The sequence below is a fragment of the Camellia sinensis genome, chromosome 2 (assembly GCF_055761805.1).
Source record: "Camellia sinensis isolate YWXY chromosome 2, ASM5576180v1, whole genome shotgun sequence".
In the NCBI taxonomy this organism is placed as follows: Eukaryota; Viridiplantae; Streptophyta; class Magnoliopsida; order Ericales; family Theaceae; genus Camellia; species Camellia sinensis.
In genome coordinates this window covers 55,097,744-55,117,591 of record NC_138962.1, presented here as the reverse complement: position 1 = coordinate 55,117,591, position 19,848 = coordinate 55,097,744, and the positions used below count along the sequence as shown (strand labels likewise).

Below are 19,848 nucleotides of genomic sequence, written 5' to 3'. Positions count from 1 at the left end.
CAAACCTTAAGAGAACAGAAACTGTATGCTAAACTGTCTAAATGTGAATTTTGGCTTGACCATGTTATGTTTTTGGGGCATGTTGTTAGCAAAAATGGAATTTCTGTTGATCCGCAGAAAATCGAAGCTATAGTGAACTGGCCTAGACCAACAAACGTGACTGAAGTCTGAAGCTTTTTGGGATTGGCTGGATATTACAGAAGATTTGTCAGAGATTTCTCCAAAATTGCTTTACCATTGACTCAACTGACCCAGAAAGGAATATCATTTGACTGGACTAACCAAAGAGAATCTGCTTTCCAGGAGTTGAAAACTCGACTAGTGACTGCACCGGTTCTTACCTTACCTTCAGGTATGGATGGTTATACTGTGTTTAGTGATGCTTCTCATAAGGGTTTGGGATGTGTTTTAATGCAGAATGGGAGAGTAATTGCTTATGCTTCCCGACAACTGAGACCGCACGAAAAGAACTACCCGACCCATGATCTGGAACTTGCTGCAGTAGTATTTGCACTGAAAATTTGGCGTCACTATCTGTATGGGGTGACATGTGAAGTATACACCGACCACAAGAGTTTGAAATATTTCTTCACACAGAAAGAACTGAACATGAGACAGCGGAGATGGCTAGAACTGATTAAAGACTACGACCTACAGATTTTGTACCATCCGGGACAAGCCAATACCGTTGCCGATGCATTGAGCCGGAAATCGATTGGAAATTTAGCATGCTTGCTTACAAAACAGAAAGAGTTGCTTTGTGACCTTGAAAAATCTGAAATTGAAATTGTTTTGAGAGAACAAGGTGGAACCTTAGCTGCTACTTCTGCTCAACCGGCACTGATTGAAGAGATTAAAGAGAAACAGCAACTGGATGACTTCTTGAAGAAGATTATCGAAGAAAGAGAATCTAAACCTAGACCGGGATTCAAATTTGAGAATAATGCACTGAAATTTCAAGACAGACTGTGTGTACCGAGTGATACTGAACTGAAAAGAAGAGTTCTGCAAGAGGGCCACAACTCAAGATTTTCTATCCATCCAGGGAATACGAAAATGTACCAAGACCTGAAATTGAATTTCTGGTGGCCGGGAATGAAGAAAGAAATTGCTGATTTTGTATCGAAATGTCTTCATTGCCAACAAGTTAAAGCCGAACATCAACGACCCGCAGGCCTATTGCAACCCTTACCAATACCGGAGTGAAAATGGGGAACATATTACTATGGATTTTATCGTTGGGTTGCCTCGCTCCAGTAAAGGTATGGACTCGATTTAGGTTATTGTTGATAGACTGACTAAATCTGCTCACTTCTTACCTGTTAAGACAATTTATAATGCGGATAAATTGGCTATACTCTATATTGACGAAATTGTTAGACTGCATGGAGTGCCTGTGTCCATCGTTTCCGACAGGGATTCGAAGTTTACATCGAGGTTTTGGCAAAGCCTACAGACTGCATTGGGTACTGAACTGAGACTGAGTAGTGCCTATCATCCTCAGACAGATGGCCAATCAGAAAGGACCATCCAAACTCTGGAGGACTTATTGAGAATGTGTGTCCTTGATTTTCAGGGAAACTGGGAAAGCCATTTACCTTTGGCTGAATTCAACTACAACAACAGCTACCATTCGAGTATTAGTATGGCGCCTTTCAAGGCATTGTATGGCAGAAAATGTAGATCTCCGATTTGCTGGGCAGAAGTTGGAGATGGGCCTTTGCTTGGGCCCGAGATTGTTTATGAAACAACTGAGAAAGTGAAACTGATACAACAGAGACTGAAAACTGCACAGAGCAGACAGAAGAGTTATGCTGATGTCAGAAGACGAGACAGAGAGTATGAAGTGGGTGATCACGTATTTGTGAAAGTGACACCGATGAAAGGCCAGACTCGTTTTGGAGTCAAGGGCAAGTTAGCACCGAGATATGTCGGACCGTATGAGATTATTGAGAAAATCAATCCGGTGGCGTATCAAGTTGCGCTTCCTCCTGAAATGGAGCATATGCATAACGTCTTCCACGTTTCTATGTTGAGAGACTACCTACGGGATCCTTTCCATGTAATAAAGCCTACTCGTGTCGTGCTGAGTGATGACTACACTTACGAGGAACGGCCTATACAGATTGTAAACAGACGGATCAAGAAACTGAGAAACAAAGAAATCCCGCTGGTAAAAGTCGATTGGCAAAACTATGGTGGCGTGTATGCCACTTGGGAGAGGAAAGATGACATGGCTAAAAGATATCCTGAACTGTTTCCACTGAATCCTGTTTTCTTCCAGAACGAAGGTAACTCGAGTTTAGAGGACTAAACTCTTTATAAGGAGGGGAGACTGTAACAACCCTCATACTGTTTACCGATTAATGACTGATTGATTACCGATAAACATTGATTACCGTTAAACTGATTATGACTGATAATTGGACTGGTTAAAGTACTGAACTGACTGACTGAAAACAGGAACTGAATTGACTGAGTGTGTATATTAATTTGTATTCTATCTGTTTGATTGATTATTTGATCTGTTTGTGTTTTATGTTTAAATTGTTAATTGAAGGCCTTATCGGCGGCCGAATCCGAAATTGATTGATGTTTTATGATCCTCATAATTAATGTGACTTTATGGTATATTTATCTGAAAACTGATTAGGTATGATTAAATTAGATTAAATATTGATCTATTGCTTAAGTTGGCCTTATTTACCAAACTACCCCTAGTGGCCACTATCTCAATATACCATGTGAGCCTTGTATACACTTGAAACAAACTTTTTCCTCAGCCCTCTTCTTGTTCTTACCGACCTTGAGGGAGAGAGAGAGAGAGAGAGAGACTAGATTTGTTCTTGAAGAATTGCTTGGTAATTGAAGTATAGATTGCGTATTTGAGCTCCCAAACCTTGAATACAAGACTTAGGTAAGGATTTCATCTTCTTATTCTTGTGTTTGAGCTAATTCTTGCATGGTCCATGTTAAATTGTAGAGCTAAGCCATGTTTTAGTTCATACATGTTGATATAGAGCATAATCCATGCATGCATGTTTGAATTGTTGGATTTTGAGTTAAGTTCATGGAAAATTGTTGCATGCATGACCATGTTTTGAGTATAGTCCATGATTTCATCATGTTTTGGATCAATTGACTCCTTAGAGCATCAAATTGGAGCTTCAAAATGATTTGAATTCATGCATGTTTGCATGTTCATATTGTTCTTGAAATTGAGTTTGAATTAAACACCCTTGGGCTTTGATTTCTCAAATTGAGCTTTGAACCATGTTATTCTATGTGTTTATAAAGGTTTTCCAGAAAATGGGCCCAAGAGGATTGGTTTTGATGCATTTGAACCTGGTTTTGGCTTGGAGGTGCAATCTGAAATTCCCAGATTTTGCACTTCCGCTCGAGCGGGGAAAGTGGCGCTCGAGCGTGGAATCCGAGCATCCAGTATTTCTCTGCACTGTTTTACAGTCCGCTCGAGCGGAGGATTGGGCGCTCGAGCGGAGGATTGCGTCTCGAGCTCGAGCGGGCGTCGAGCGGAGATTTCTCCCATCCAGTACTTTTACAGTACGCTCGAGCGGGAAAGTTGACGCTCGAGCGTGTACCTTTGTTGCATGATCGCTCGAGCGGGGAAACCTGCGCTCGAGCGGGACTCTGTTTTCTGATTAATTCTGAAACTGCTTTTTTGAGTACATCTTTGCATCCTCATCCCATCCTAGGCATGCTTAGGCCTAGTTTAAGGCATCTTACTGAGGATATAGATGTAGAACACACCGAGGCAAATTAGGGATTAAGTTGTTATCTTTTCCAGCTGTGTAGCTTAGTGTGTTCAATCTGTTAACTGTGTAGGGTTGGCGACTGGAGAGACACGCTCTAGCATACTGTAGCCCAGAACTCTGTGAGTAACGATTGTGTAAAGATATGTTCGAAATGATTATCTTCTGAACAACTGAACTGTACTGTTTTCTGAACTGATTACGGTTAACTGAATGAATGTATGTCCTATATTCTGAACTGTATTGTGGCATCCTTAGCACCTACTGTTTACTGTTACTGTGACAGAATTCTCTGTCGGTTCCCTTGTTGGAACCACTACTGTTTACTGACTGATGGCCATCATTACTGTTCGGTCTTTTAAGACCTACTGCTTACTGTACTGTTATGCTGATGGGTGTACCACATATGACTGTACTGACTGAAAGACTAAAATACTGTTTAAATGAACTGCTTTCATACTGTAAGGACATTCATTCTTAACCTCTTTACGCTTTATGTTATTCACTGGGCTTTAGCTCACTGCTCATATATATATGTAGGTGTACAGGCACCAGACCGCGGCTAGGGGCGTCAGGGTTACTCCAGTTTTGTCAAGCCAGCCTATGTGCCTCACTGCGAGGTTCCGAGCCTATCATGTTAAGGCTTAGGGGTGTTTTAGAATTTCCCCTTCTGTACCGTCTTACTGTTCTGTATAGACTGAATATTTACTGTACTGTTATGCAGGGATTGAGTCCCTAGTCTGAATGATTGTAAATAATGTGCATACTGTTCTGTACTGTTTACGTATGAATGTATGAAAAGTCTTTTTGCATTCAGACTGTCACAGCTCATTGGGCATTGTTTCTTTACTGTATTGGCTTCCGCCAGGCCCTGAACTCTGTTTTACTGTACTACTGTTTTGTAGGCCTTCGGTAATCTCGGATTACTGGCCGGTTACGGTGCTAAACCCATAGGGCCGGGTTTGGGTCGTGACAATTTTAAAAGAATTTTTGAAATCTCTCACATTACTCAAGTCAAAAAAATAAAACCAAATGAAACTAAAAAAGTCAAACTAAAAAAAGTCTTTCAATACAAAAAATCAATTAGGCTTCGTTTGAGAACATGTTAATTTAGTAACTTTTTGGTTATTTGGCTAAAATATGAGTTAAAAAAAACTAGTGTGGTTGGGATGATTTTTTAATTTTTTACAAAAAGACGTGTAAAAAATAGAGAAATTTTTTTTTTTGACTTTTTTGTAAAAATTATTAACTTTTTAATTATTTTAATAATTTTTTAACTTTTTAATTAAACGGATCGCTTCAAGACAGTCAATACCAAACGAAGGTCCTGTTTGGTAGAGCTGTGGGAAAATGTTTATAGCTTATGCCTTAACCGCTTATAGCTTATAACTATGAATATAAGCTGATTTTTGACTTATAAATTAAGCTTCTCCTACCCCACTCAAAGAATAAGCTGATTTTTAACTTACAAAAAATTATAAACTGCATTGTTAAGTTAAAACAAACGCAACAAAATAACTTAAATTAAATTAAAAACTAAAATAAGTTGAAAAAAACTGTACCAAGAAGGCCGATGTCAGGTGATTGGTTAGTAGGAAACAGACGCGACTTGAATTAAACTATAGAAAGTAATTATTCAAATGTAAAACTTAGGTTAACATATAAAAATAGTGGACCGAGACAAGATTGAGAGCGTAGTCCGCTAGGACCGATCCCTTTGCAATGGCGGCTGGTGCGTCGTCGTCGGCGGTGGAGCCGTCGGTGGAGGAGCTGACGCTGACGGTGAAATGGAGTGGCAAGGAGTACACCGTCAGGCTCTGCGGCGACGACACCATCGGAGAGCTCAAGCGAAGCATTTGCCAAGTCACGAATGTGCTCCCCAAACGCCAGAAGCTTCTCTACCCTAAAATCGGATCCAAGCTCGCCGATGACTCCGTCTTACTCTCTCAGCTCCCCCTCAAATCTTCTCTCAAGATGACCATGATAGGGTTCGTTTCCTCACTCTGAAATTGTTATATATGTATTTCATAGTTGGGGTTGATTTTGTTGTGTTTGTCTTTCGCATTTTATTTGTGTTTTTGTTTGATTAGTTGAATATGGTTGTGATGATTTTAATTGGTGATTGTTGTGAGAGGAAAGATTGTGATGCATTTGGTGATTGCTGTTGACAGTAGAATAATTCACTGAACTCAGGACGTAGAGGCCATATATATGTTTGTTTGCCAAATTAGGGAAGTATGAGTATGTTTGTTTTAGGGATGTTCATGGGTCGGTCCAGGTTGAGTTTGACCTTAACTTGTCATCCGAACCGATCAGATCAGGCTGACCATCTCTACAACCGAAGTCGACCAACCTTCTGATCAAAACCATCTGTAGGAAATCATTCAGCTTCACGGTCGGTATAGGTTGGTGTCCACACAAACAAATAGAGAAAAAAAAGTAACTTCCAGATGAGAGAGAGAGAGAGAGATGCCACAAATTGAAGCTGGAAAAGGGGAATTTTGGGGATGGAGATTGGAGAGGGGGGGGGGGGGGTGATAAAAAAAAAATGCAATCGAACATTAAAGAAAGAAAGTTAAGACTAATTCTTAGGGAGACCAGAAATAGACGGCGGTAGGAGAATCGTCAAGTGGAAATTGAAAGACATGGAGCACGATAGAAGAATCATCAAATGGAAATCGGCAAACATAGAGCATGGCAGAAGAATCGCCAAATGGAAATTTGCAAACATGGGGCGGAAGAATCATCAAATGGAAATCAACAAACATGGGGCAGAAGAATCCTCAAATGGGGCTTGGAATCTTTAGTTTGAGAGAGAGAGAGAGAGAGAGAGAGAGTTATGATGAGAGAGTGTGGTGATAAGTTAGAGAGAAATCTGTCCCGTAAATTGAGATAGAATTATGAGAGAAAAATCTTTAGTTTGAAATAGAGAGAGAAATGGAGAAACATGAGAGAGAGTGGTGATAAGAGAAATCTGTTTCGTAAATTGAGATAGAGAGTTATGAGGAGAGAGAAAAAGTGGTGATAAGATAGAGAGTGGTCTCTGAAAAGCCAGTTTTTAAAGTGATAAGGTAGAGAGAAAAATTGATATTGAATGTTGATAAAAACTAGTCTAGTCCACCAACCGAACAAAGCCATGTGTAAATGTTATAAGATGTAATTTTCTCTGCCAATAAAATAATTAGATGTTTTACTTCCTTATATGTTGGTTTGGTTTATATGTAATTTTTCCTCCAAAATCCTTGACCTGCCATTGGTTGAATTTTTTTAAAATTTTGTAAATCATGGCCAACTGCTAGGTTTCACGAAGCCGACCATCTCTGATAGTGTCAATTCGGATTGGTTCGTTTGAGTTAGGCAAGTCTTTGAATAGCCCTAGTTTGTTTCTATACTACTAGTGTGGTGGTATTAGTTGAGATTAAATCTACAAAATTAAGTAAAAACCCTTCTCTCATACGCAATAAGTTGGTTGGTTTTTATTTATCAAAAAAAAAAAGTTGGTTGGTTTTGTAAAGTGGGCTGCAAAGTTGTCTTTTAACCACCATTTCATGGAGAAATTATATTTTCACACTCTTACTTATCTCAGTGCACATCATTTCTTAGTGCACACACTTATTAATTTGGCTATTAATTATTATTCTCATTCCATACACTTAGGCCTCGTTTGGGAACAGGCTATTTTAGTAACTTTTTTACTTTTTTGCTAAAATATGAGGTAAAAAAAACTAGTATGCTTGGGGTGACTTTTTGATTTTTTACGAAAAGATATGCAAAAAGTAGAGAGAAAATGAAATTTTTGACTTTTTGGTATGAGTTATAGGCTTTTTGGCCTTTTTAGTAACTTTTTGACTTTTTGGCTAAAAAGTTAACTTGCCAAACGAGGCCTTAATGTTCCAATTATACCCTAACTCATATCCTTGTGCACACACTACCTAAACCCTTATTCCACACACCTTTACCCATTTCGATTTCCTATTCCACACACCTGAAAAATTTACCCAGCTCCACCCATCTATTTATGAATTTGGCACTGCTCGCCATTGAAGATCTAGCAAAGCTCTCATTGAGATATCTAGCAAACAAGACACCCTTTTTCTTATCATAATTTGTGAATGTATTGTTGACTCCGTAAGTTTCGAACCCAATTTCTTGACCCGACCCGCCTTTTCCATACCCATTGAACTTGTCTGTGCCTTCATTGAGCAATTGTCCGTAGCTCTTAAATTTCACAGTCCCTGAATTCGAATTCTTCACGTACAATTGAAATGAATCGTCACCAACATTCAATTTCTCTTTGTAATTCATGAACTCATCAATGGCAGCATTACCACCATCACCATGGTTCTTGAAATTGTTCTTAGGTACATTGCCATTAGACCCATAATTCACGCCCTTGTAAATAGCAGCTATAGCAAGTGAGTATTGAGTTTTGAGTTTTGAGAGTATTGTTTTTGTGAGCAAGTGAGAAATAATGAATAAATTAGGGTTTAATTTTATTTTTATTTTTATTTTTTTACTTAAAAAATGTGCAATGAGATTTTTCTATTTTTTTGTTTAAAAAAGATGTGTATAGAGAAAAATTTGAATACAATATTAAGAGTGTGTTTTGATATCCATTATAGTCATTTTATTTTATGGTATAATTGTCATTAGAATAATGTTTCATTGAGTGTGTGTACTGAGGTAAGTAGGTATGTGGAAATAGAATTTTTCCAACTCATAGGATTGGATTAGCAATCCCAACCCCCCATGGGAATGCTACCATTGGGGGTATTGCTAATCTCATGCCATTTTTCTACAAACAAACATAATCGAGGTGGGGTGCACGGATTACTAATCCAATCCCCTTTACCAAATCTCCAATCAAGCATGGCCTCTTAAAGTAGTTAGTACAAGAGATGTGAGTTTTCTAACAACCCATTGAAGCAAATTGGCTCACATTGTTGGGTATCCAATATCTAACATCACATGTCCTTGTTTCATAGGTTAAAGCACAACATCATTATGGTTTTGAAGCTGTAAATTGAATTATGGCTACATTGTGGAACCATGTTATTCTTAAGATTTATTTACATAGGTGGTTCATTATAAAAAAATTGCAATTAGAATCCACCCAAGAAGGTAAAAAAAGAACCATCTAACTATAAAATTTGATGGATTTAGTGGAAGAACATTGAGACAAGTTAGAGTACCAAATTTGGGTTGGAACCCTTAAGCAAGGATTAAAGATGGGAGAAAAGAAGAAACTTAAAAATAAAGGTGCACTAGAGAGGTCATTTTGGAATTATTTTGCATCCATTGTTGTTACTTCTCCTCCTCATAAAGGATTAAAGAGGAGGTTGAGGATTTTGAGCATGACCTTAATGTTCTGTTTCAAGTCGAGGATTCGATCTCATTAGCTTATGAGGGATTCACAGAGGACAAAGTCTGCGAGAAGGCATTGGATTTAGTTTATTCTAAGAAGGTAGTGAATTCCTTTGAGCAAGGTACCAAGAACAATTAATGGTTCTTCAATTTTGAGGCATGCAAACTGTTTTTCAAAATTTTATAATTATGGGGATGGGTTTCAGGTTCCTGCTATGTTTGTTGTCAGTTTTGTTATTTGTTGTTCTAGTCCACAACATGGGAGAGTGGATTTTAATGAGGGATTAGCGTTTCGACTACCAACAGAAAGTGAACCATTTAGTGACTTTCAACGTGGTGCTTTGATATTAATATGGTGGGCCAGGTGAATGATAACTCTCAAGGAGTTTCTAATATCCATAGAATTGAAGGAAGTAGTGTTTATAGAGAGCGTGATGATGACATAGATAGGTGGCTGAGAGAGATGTGTAAATATGTGTCTTTTACCTTGGAGGATGAGGGTGTGCTGCATTTCAAGCATTTGCTTAAGACAATAGCATTGGCTTTGGTGAGAGTGAGAGGGAATGGTAAGACAAGCAATGGGAAGGGATTGGCAACCAGGGGAAAGGGTATTAGAAACATATTGGTAGTAAAGTTAAAAAAGTTTAGCAAGTGGTATCAACTATGAGGGACATCAAAAGGAAGTTAGGGATTATAAGCTAGAATGTTAGAGGACTGCGGTCTAAGAAAAAGAGGGGGGTGATAAAGGATTTCTTGAGAGTGCAACAACCAGATATTGTTATGTTTCAAGAGTCAAAATTGAGGAGTGTGATACGCTTTTATTAAAAGCATTTGAGGGTCTAGGTTGAGGAAATGGGCTATTTTTCCTTCGTATGGTATATCATAAGGTATATCGATTTTATGGGATGAGAGAGTTGTCATAGAGTGTGAGGTTCTATTGGGGGAATATAAATATTCATTATCAATTAGATTTGGAAATGTTGACAATAGGGAACGGTGGTTAACTGGGATATATGGTCCTAACAATTCTGGAAGGAGAAAGGAATGTTGGATAGAGCTCATTGGCTTATATGGATTGTGCTCTCCCAACTGGTGTTTAGATTTCTTTCAAAAAAACTTAAATGGGATTTTTGTAACTAGAGGGATTTTGATCCTTTCATTAGAGTGTAGTTTGGTTGATCCTCCTTTGCTTAATGCTCCTAGATTCACTTGGTCAAATCTTTAGGAAATGGCAGTCTGTATGTAGTAGGTTAGATTGCTTCTTGTTTTTTTATAGGTTTCCCAGGCATAAGACAGGAGGTGCTTCCAAGACTATTTTTTATCATTGTCCAATAGTGATTGAGAGTTGTCCGTTCAAATGGGAACCATATCCTTTCAAGTTTGAAAATACGTGGTTAGAGCATCATTCGTTCAAGAATAATTTTGAAATTTGGCGGAACAGTCGTAGGTGCTAGGGGTGTGAGGGTTTTAGGTTCATGGAAAAATTGCAAATGATTAAAGAAAAATTAAAGGTGTGGAATAAAGAGGTTTTTGGTGATCTAACTGAGAAAAAGAAAAGATTATCTGAATAATTGAGGAGATGGATGACATTGAAGCGAGGCATGGTTTGGGTGGATATTTGAGAAAAGAAAGGATTGAGTTGAAAGAAAAGTTTGAAGAGATGGTTTTTAAGGAACAAATTTTTTGGGCGCAAAAGGCCAAAATAAGATGGGCCAAGGAAGGGGATATCAATTCCAAGTTATTTCATATGGTGGCTAAAGGGAAAAAGAAAAGAAGTTCATTAATAGACTAGAGGTGAGTCAAGGAATGGTTGTGAATAAGGATCAAATTGTTGAAGAGATTTTCAATTATTATTCAAATCTTTACTCAAATGGGGGGATTGAAGGGCTAGAGATTGATGGCCTATTGATTCTGATGCAAGATGGTTAGAGGCACTATTTGATGAGGTGGAGATCAGAGAGGCTTTTTTTATTGTGGAAGACAAAGCTCTTGGAAGGAATGGCTTCTCCATGGCGGTCTTTCAAAATTGTTGAGATGTGAGAGAGTTTTTTTGAGGAATTTCATGAGAAGGGAATAGTGAATTTGTGTACAAATGCATTATTTATTTGTTGATTCCTAAGAAGGAAAATTCATTGAAAATTAGAGACTTTAGGCCTATTAGTTTGTTCACTTCTTTTGAATGTCATTCCCGAGGTTGTGCGGGGTGGCCATGTCTCATTTTGCTTCCATTGCTTCTTTAGCCTCTTCTAGTGTGGCATTGATTTCTTGGAATTTAGACTTTATTAGGGTTCTTAACTTGGGCGAAATCTTGAATGGGCTTCTTTGTTGTCTTTGCTTGATGGTGATCTTTGTCTCCAAACATGTGTGATATAAGAGTTTGGTTCATTCACTCATCTGGTACCTTTTCATGCAAGCCTTTTTTTTTTTTTTTTTTTGGTTGAGAAAATCATTGATGAACCTAATTTCTTTCTTTTCCTTTTAAAAAAAGAATTTGGAAGCGTTTGTGCCCCTCAAAGTGAAGATTTTTATGTGGTCCTTTCAAGTTAGGAGGCCTAATCTCTATATCTGTCTTCAATGGTGCATCATGTGTAGGAGGAGTGTGGAATCTTTGAACCATCCTTTCTTGCATTTCCCCGTGGCTTTGAATCTGTTGTAGTGGTTATTTATTTTGGCCGAATCTCATTGGGTGAGCCCTAGGGCTTGTGCTCATATGCTTCTAATTGATTTTCCGGGATTTGGTAACAAGAAAAGAGCAAAAGTGCTGTGGATGTACATTGTCTTCACAATCTTTGGGGCATTTAGTTGGAAAGTGGAAGGATATTTGAGGACAAGTTTGAGGAGGTGGATTCATTACGGGACAAAGTGTCGTTTGGTGTCATTTTAGGTGTATTTTTGTATCCAAACTTTAAAGGTGTTCCACTCTTTCTTTTTTTATTTTATTTCTAGGGATTGGAGAGCAATTTGTGATGTATAGTTGTTATCTTGTTTTAGTTAACAAGATGGAGGTTCACATTGTAAAGGACTGCGTGTCCTCTTTTCGTATTTCCTTTTTGCTTAAATAAATTACTTTATGTTGCCAATCCAAAAAGGAAAAAAGAAAAAGGTGGAACCATACTTTAATAAGAGAAACTAGACCCCGTGACTCATTGCAGATTTGGGGGCAATTGAGCATTTAGTTAATGTTCAGTACTCTCCTCCTCCGAGTATGGTTATGTACTTACTACTCAGGGATATCAAGCTGGTATGGTTCATGTCTGAGTTGATTCAACAACACTTCACAATTTTATTTATTCACTTGCTTAAAAATCAGAAAGCTAATGCATATGTGAAGGACAAGATGTTCAATTTTCTTTAATTCAAAGGGACATTGCAAACACTTGTACCTTTTGGATGGACATCCATGGCATGCATGTTGTTGTTGCTTTTGGTTGAAGGTTTAAAGATATACTTGGAGGTGTGTATACATAGCTTGTGTTTAAGAAAGTTTGTTGTGTCTTGTAAAAATTAGCTATTAGATGTGCATCCATCAGGCCAATTGATAAGCAGTTCTTTATACCCTAGAGTGGCAACTAAAGAGATGTGGCCATGTTTCTATGAAAAAAGTTGTTTATGTTTGCATGGTGGATACGTGTAGGGTGCTGGAGTGAGCAACAAATGTTTGGCCTTGGAAATTAGGGAAGCTTTTTATATGTATACTAAAAGATTAATTTATCTTCTTGTTGGGAGAAAAGTTCACAAGATCAACGAGTTAGTTATGCATGGGACATGTGTCACGGATAGGAGTCATAAAAGAGAACATGGGTCTTGATGTGGAGCATGTGGCTACAAGATACATAATCAACTGGTCATGATCTAAGAAGCAAAGATACTTCTAAGAAGGTGCAAGTCCATGTCCAACATCGACACTCAAAAGACACTTCCCAACCTGTGTTGGACACACATTCAAATACGTCATATTATTTTTTAAAATTTTTTCATGCTTCAAATAACATATGTCCATGCTTATGCACACCTGAAGCATATTACAAGTTTGAACAAAATAACTTAAGAGGATACAATAATAAAAGTTATTTAGATATATACCTATTAACCCTTTTTTCTTTAGACTTCAGAAATTAGTATTATGTTATATTTTTTATTATTTTTTAATGAAATATTCATATATATGATATATAGTATAGTAAATATATAAAACCATGTATTTTGTGTGTACCTCACTATTCATGTCCTATAGTTTTTGAAAATTTATGTATTAGCATGTCCGTGTTGTCTTGCATAACCCTGTGGGCTTCTTGTTAAACCAGCAACATAGTGGAGTAGATGAAACAAAATAGTGGGACATGTGGCACTTGACAATGGAAGAAAAAAACTTTAGAGGGCGATGAAGCCCTAAATGTGGGGCATGGAGACATGGGAGGGGTGCTGCTCATGAAGAAACATGGTTGCAACCGCCATGCCGAAGCTTTATAAATAGCCAATGTGAAGACTTTGGAGGGGTTCCGCACCATTGAGTTCGACCGGGTGGCCTCCCATCCGTCATCCATCCGAACTTAGGCGGATTGAGAAAAATAAATCCTCATCCATCTGCTTAGTTAGTGGACATGGATCGTGTGAGTTGGCAAGTGGATGATGATCGATTTAGCAGTTTGGAATTTACAATTTTGCACCTTTTTTCAGACTATTTTATAGTAGTTCTTTATTGTTTGGAGTCCTATTTGAGTACAATATTTTTGTTTCTTCATTTTTTGTAATGAAAATAAAGTTTTCAACTTTCAACTTTCAACTTTCATAAATAGTTATAATTATTAGTTAATAAAAGGATAAACTACCAATAGGTCCTAATAGTTAGACTTAAGTCCCATGAAATCCTATTGAAAATAAGTCCTAGTAAAATCGTTACTAAAAATAATTTTTTGTAACGATTTTTTGCATGTCGCTAAAAATTAACAATTAATGATTTTTTTGGTCATGTTTTTTATAAATTGTAGCTAAAACTTACAATTAGTGATATTTTATGTGACAAATTTTTCAAACTGTCACTAAAAGTTGAAAATTAGTGACTTTTTTTATGACAATTTTCAAACTATCGCTAAAAATTAACAATTAGTGACTTTTGTAATAGTGTTTGATGGAAAATGTCATTAATTATTATAGAATCTATTAGACAATAAATTCGCTTATTAGGACTTATACGTAAGCCTCCCTTAATAAAATTAGTGACTTTTTTTATGACAATTTTCAAACTATCGCTAAAAATTAACAATTAGTGACTTTTGTAATAGTGTTTGATGGAAAATGTCATTAATTATTATAGAATCTATTAGACAATAAATTCGCTTATTAGGACTTATACGTAAGCCTCCCTTAATAAAATGCAATTTTTTAACACACAAAGCATAAAGCATAGCATCATTTTTAAAATGCTAACAAAAATAATAATAAACAAATTGTCATGTTTTAAAATAAATGAAAAGGCAAAATTATAAATGCATCGCCATTCAAATTCTTGAGTAAAAGTTTGTCACCACACGTCTACCAAACAATGGGTGCTCGCGGATCGGATGGCCTTTCATCCACCATCCATCCGAATATAGGTGGGATTGGGAAAAATCAATTCGCATCTGTCCGCTCAGACCACCGTAACTGCCCATTTTGTGGCAGATCAGTTTGGGCCATTCGGTTTTGACAGGTCAAATGGATGCTTGCCCAAACCTACCACCAACATATCAAAACTCTTTTGATTTTAATTCTCAACTTAGCTTGTCTACACTTAGTTCTAGCTTGTTATTTCTATTCCAATTTTCTTTCCATTCCAATTTGTTTGCTCTGTGTGTCACGTTTGACTATTGGTAATCTCAATTACTTCATTTTGCAACACTTTTATTCATGTTTGAGCTCTACGCTTCTTTTACTTCACTGCGCCTAGGAAATAGCTTAATTCATTGAGCCAAAGAAAGAACTAACAGTTTTTTCCTAAATTGCATACAAAGCCTGTTAGGAGTTGGATGGAGCACCAAGGTGCAAAATTTCACACTTGGTCTGCACTCCTGGCACGGTTGCATACACACACACACTTTTTAGTGTTTCCGCTTCTGAGCGAGGGTGGCCTAGGAACATGTGATCTCTTTATGTGGTTTATGTATTTTTATTTCAAATTGAAATAAACTGCAGCACTGTTGAAGACGAAATACTTGTGGATGAAGTGGACTCTTCGGAGATCATTGATGATTTTGATCTGGGGCATGATGAAGTTGTTGACATTAAAGATAACGAAGCCAATAGGCAGAAATTGAGAAGACGAATAGATCAATACAAGGTCAGTAATCCCATTCTCATTTGGAAAACAAGCAAATCGATTGTTTCATTGATACAAAATATAGAGGCTTTTACAGCTTTATTTATTTGAGAGATTTGAAGAATTTTTATTCATTGTTGATGATATCTCAGGCCTAAAAATTTATTGTTCCACTGTAGAATCTCCACATTTCCCTTGTTTAAATGACGAGGTTTATTATTCATTTGTGTTAGGTTCATGCTTCCTAATTTTTAAATTAAATACTCGTTAATTATTCCCTAATAGATTAAATACACGTTTAAATGACAAGGTTTATTAAATACTCGTTACTTTATAGATTTTAAGTTATTTTGGATATTTCCAATTTGACAGCATATGGTTGTTCTTAAATGGCAGAGCATTGTTTTTTTCCGCTTCAATTTTTATTTGCATTTTCAATTCAAATTATCTCTGGAAATAATGCTTTATGTCACATATATTGCGTTGCCAAATAAGTATATTAGGCCTTGGGGGCCTAAAGTGAAGGCTTTGAGTCACAATACAGGTCAAGATTTCCTATTTTAAAGTCCTAGTTGTAGTTGGAGTAAGATTAGACACTAGTCTATATAAATCTATGTAATTTTCTTTATGGAATAAGATTGAGTTTGTTGAATTTGTGTTTGTGATTTGTTTGAGACATGTTTAACCCATGTGAGGGTAAACGATTAGTTTTCTCCTCGTCCTCTGTTCTTTCTTTTTGGTGATTTTTAACACTCCATATTATGAACAAGATCTTAAAAGGTCCTTTTTTTGGCCCTAAGATAATCCCTTAGCCATCCCAATCAATCCCAACATACGACTTAAATCCTAACATTCAAAAGCCTGCACGGAAAAGCAAAGTTACTGTTCTCGGGTTACTAGTCACTGCCCCTGAACAGCTTAAATTCAGCCCTCAAACTCGTTCATATTGAGATGTAATGAACCCTAACCTTTTTTCTTACCCTGGGATTTTTTATTTAATTCAAAATTTGGTTTTTGTCTAGTCTAGGCCTTTAACCTCAATTTCTCAGAAAATCATGCAAGCTAAAAGTTTGGAAATCAAGTTTATTCTACTTCTTCGTGTATGAACGCTGCTCCCTTTTTCTGTTATTCAAACCTAGATACAAAAGTTCTATATTTTTTTCCCAACATAAAACCACTCATAAGGCTTCCATACTTTAAGCATTCAAAGCTATCCTATATCATTAAGTATATACTATGTAACAGTTGCAATTGTCCTAATTGTCTACAGTACTTTGGAACTGATTGTCAAATTCTTGCTGTGGTTTGATATTTGATGTTTTTTGGGTTGGGTGTTTAATTGTAGATTGCACTCCGGAATCCATGCCGTAAAGGGAAAAAGCTGCTGGTTTTGGATATCGATTATACCCTATTTGATCACCGGTCTACAGCGGAGAACCCGCTTGAACTTATGCGGCCTTGTAAGTAGTTTACTAGTTTGTTTCAAGGAAATCATAAACCTTTTTTTCAATTTTTTTTCTTCTTTCTGCTGATACCTGAAATTAAATATTTTGTGTGTAGATCTGCATGAGTTCCTCACAGCAGCTTATGCAGAGTATGATATAATTATCTGGTCTGCTACCGGGTCTGTTTTCTTCTGTTCTTACTTTCTTATTTTAACTGCCAAAGATATCATAGGAAGAGCATGTGTCCGTCAGCTTTGGTTAAAATGATTGGTGCTCTGCAACTTCAATCCACTTTTTATGATTAAAAAAAATTGTCTATGGAATTTTTATCATAAGAGCCTTTAGAATCTATGGGCTTATTGTTTTTAGGGCACTTTACCCTTGTGGTTTGAATCATGTGCGGTTTATCCCCATAACGTTTGGAAATGACCACATAACTCTAACGTGATTTGTGAACTGAAATGTACTGTTAGGCCCGTCAACAATATAATAAAAAAGACTAAATTATCCCTGTATATAAGTAATTTAAAAGTGAATTACGGATATTTTCGTCATTTGTTTGGAAGGGAAAGTACACCTTAACCCTCTGTGCTTTATTCCATGTGCGATTTGTTACCTTAAAATTTGAAAATGAGAATATAACCCCTTTATGTCTGCCACATGTTTCACATTTGCCATTAAGTTGGACGGAATGTTGAACGGTGCACTTCAGTTCACAAACCACATGAGGATTATGTGGTCATTTCTAGATGGTAGGGGGGATAAATTGCACATGACTCAAACCACAGAAGGTAAAGTAAAGTTTGCCCTTGTTTTTTTTGGAAATAACTGTCAATAAATGTTTTCTTATTGTCTGTTAGAATTCTTCATGAATATTTCTCAATGTGTTTTCTACCTTTTATTTGTTTTCCTTTTGCAGAATGAAGTGGGTTGAATTAAAAATGGGACAACTTGGGGTCCTCAGCAATCCTAACTACAAAATTACAGCTCTGCTAGATCATTTAGCAATGATCACAGTTAAGTCGGATTCTGGAGTCTACAACTGCAAACCACTAGGCTTAATTTGGGCTCAATTTCCAGAGGTTTGTGATTATTATTTGCCTTGATATGTTGCTTATTTTATGCATTCTATTTCAAAGATTTTTTTGATTAGAATGTGAAAATTGAATCTTTATGTCATTCATGGAAAGACACAGAACTCTATCTTGCTCTCCAAGTCTAAGGTTATCTTTACTATTGGAGGATCTTTGTTCAGTATCACACCAATGCCACCATTAAATAGCCTAATTTCCACTTGGTCCGTGATTTTTTTGCCCATTACGTGGACATGTGTCCTTATCATCATACGAACCCATCAACCCATCAATCCAATTGTATTTTGACCAAACCCGATTGCGTAAGGGTCAGTAATGATTCCAAATTGAGGTCTTTAAAACTGGGACCTGATCAAATAAAATTGAAGTGGTTGCACTTGAAAAAGTTGTGTAATTAATAGTAAGAAGTTGAAGTGCTGATTTTTCATAATCTTAATTTTTCTTGTCATGCTGAACCCTTATTTTTTTTGGTGTGTGTGTGTGGCCATAACTAGATTGATTCATGGTTTCTTGATACATTTGCAGTTTTATAATTCCAAGAACACAATTATGTTTGATGATCTTGGAAGAAATTTCGTAATGAACCCACAGAACGGGTTAACAATAAGGCCATTTAAGAAGGCCCATGCGAATCGAGATAGTGATCAGGAGCTTGTGAAGCTTACCCAGTACTTGCTTGCCATTGCAGAACTTGATGATATTAGCATCCTTGATCATAAATATTGGGAGTCGTATAATGAGGACAATTTCAAGAGGCGCAGACATGCATGAGTAACCTTGCTCGATTCTTGAAATTATAAGAATTAATGTTTGTATAATGCTTATGACTTGCAACATCAATGAAATTTGTAATATTAACAAACAAACAAAAAAAAAAAAATTCAAATTGGTCAAAACATGAATTGCTAAATTATAGTTGTAATTGTATTTGCATTGTTGTTTTTAATATGATAGAGAAAATCTTGTATCCAGTATGAATCATATTTCATAAAGCACTCTCGTGTTGTTGTTTATTTGTTATCTTCAACATTTTATTTTTAGGTTTGTTTGTTTGGTCGGAAAATATTTTTAACAAAAATATTTTTTTTTTTGTATTTTTTAGTGTTTGGTAGCACAAAGGCTCAATAAAATAATTTTCATGTAAATCATTTTACAATATTAGCAGTAAGATGACCTGCGAAACAAAAATTCGTAATTCAACATGTAATGGCATAGAACCTAATCTACGGGTTTGGCCGCGTTACACCGCGTAATGGCATAAAACCTAACCTACGGGTTCAGGGGTTTAGTTGCTCTTTACGTTTGTTATGTTCATTTGTACTTTTTGTGGAACTTCAACTCGACATTACAAAATGAGTGAAAATTTTATTTTTTCTTGTAAAATTTTTTATATAAAATATATTTTTCTTGGTAAAATGTTTTACAACTAAACAAACATAGCCTTAAGAAAAAAAAATTGTAAAAAGACACAATACTACTTTGAAAGAAATGCCCCTCCCATGTTCTTATGTTCTTAAAAAATAAAGGCGTAATTGACTACTTACGAGTTGATAGAAAGAAAAATAACTTGTCATCAATTTACAAAAGAAGAGGTGGGAATATTTTTCTAGTGGATGGATATCCTTTTCCGAGATTTATTTGACTATCATTTTGAGAGTCTAGTTTTCATTGTTGTTGGGCAAGTTGGGTAATTTCCAAAACAACAAAAAAATTATTCAAGGTGATTTTTTTGTTTGGCCTATTTGGACTGTTATAGTAAATTATTCTACACTTTTACAATTTAAATGAATATGATATAAAAACTATATATATATATATATTTAATATCAATAGATCTCACTTATTTATCCTTAAAAAAAAATCTCTAAAAATGATTGGAT

At 36.3% G+C, this 19,848-nt stretch overlaps 1 protein-coding gene across 2 annotated transcripts; it reads left to right on the top strand.

Moving 5' to 3' along the window:
- Positions 1-5,342: 5,342 nt before the first annotated feature.
- On the top strand, positions 5,343-18,960 carry LOC114320683 (ubiquitin family protein). Of its 2 annotated transcripts, none has more exons than XM_028267752.2 (6): positions 5,343-5,758; positions 15,306-15,450; positions 16,775-16,889; positions 16,990-17,053; positions 17,794-17,956; positions 18,494-18,960. In XM_028267752.2, exons 1-6 carry the CDS (start codon positions 5,493-5,495, stop codon positions 18,737-18,739), a joined length of 999 nt encoding a protein of 332 aa, XP_028123553.1. In that variant the 5' UTR covers positions 5,343-5,492; the 3' UTR covers positions 18,740-18,960. The 2 variants fall into 2 exon arrangements, with proteins under 2 accessions (XP_028123553.1, XP_028123554.2); XM_028267753.2 differs by having other exon boundaries at positions 5,382-5,758; positions 18,657-18,960.
- Positions 18,961-19,848: the final 888 nt, after the last annotated feature.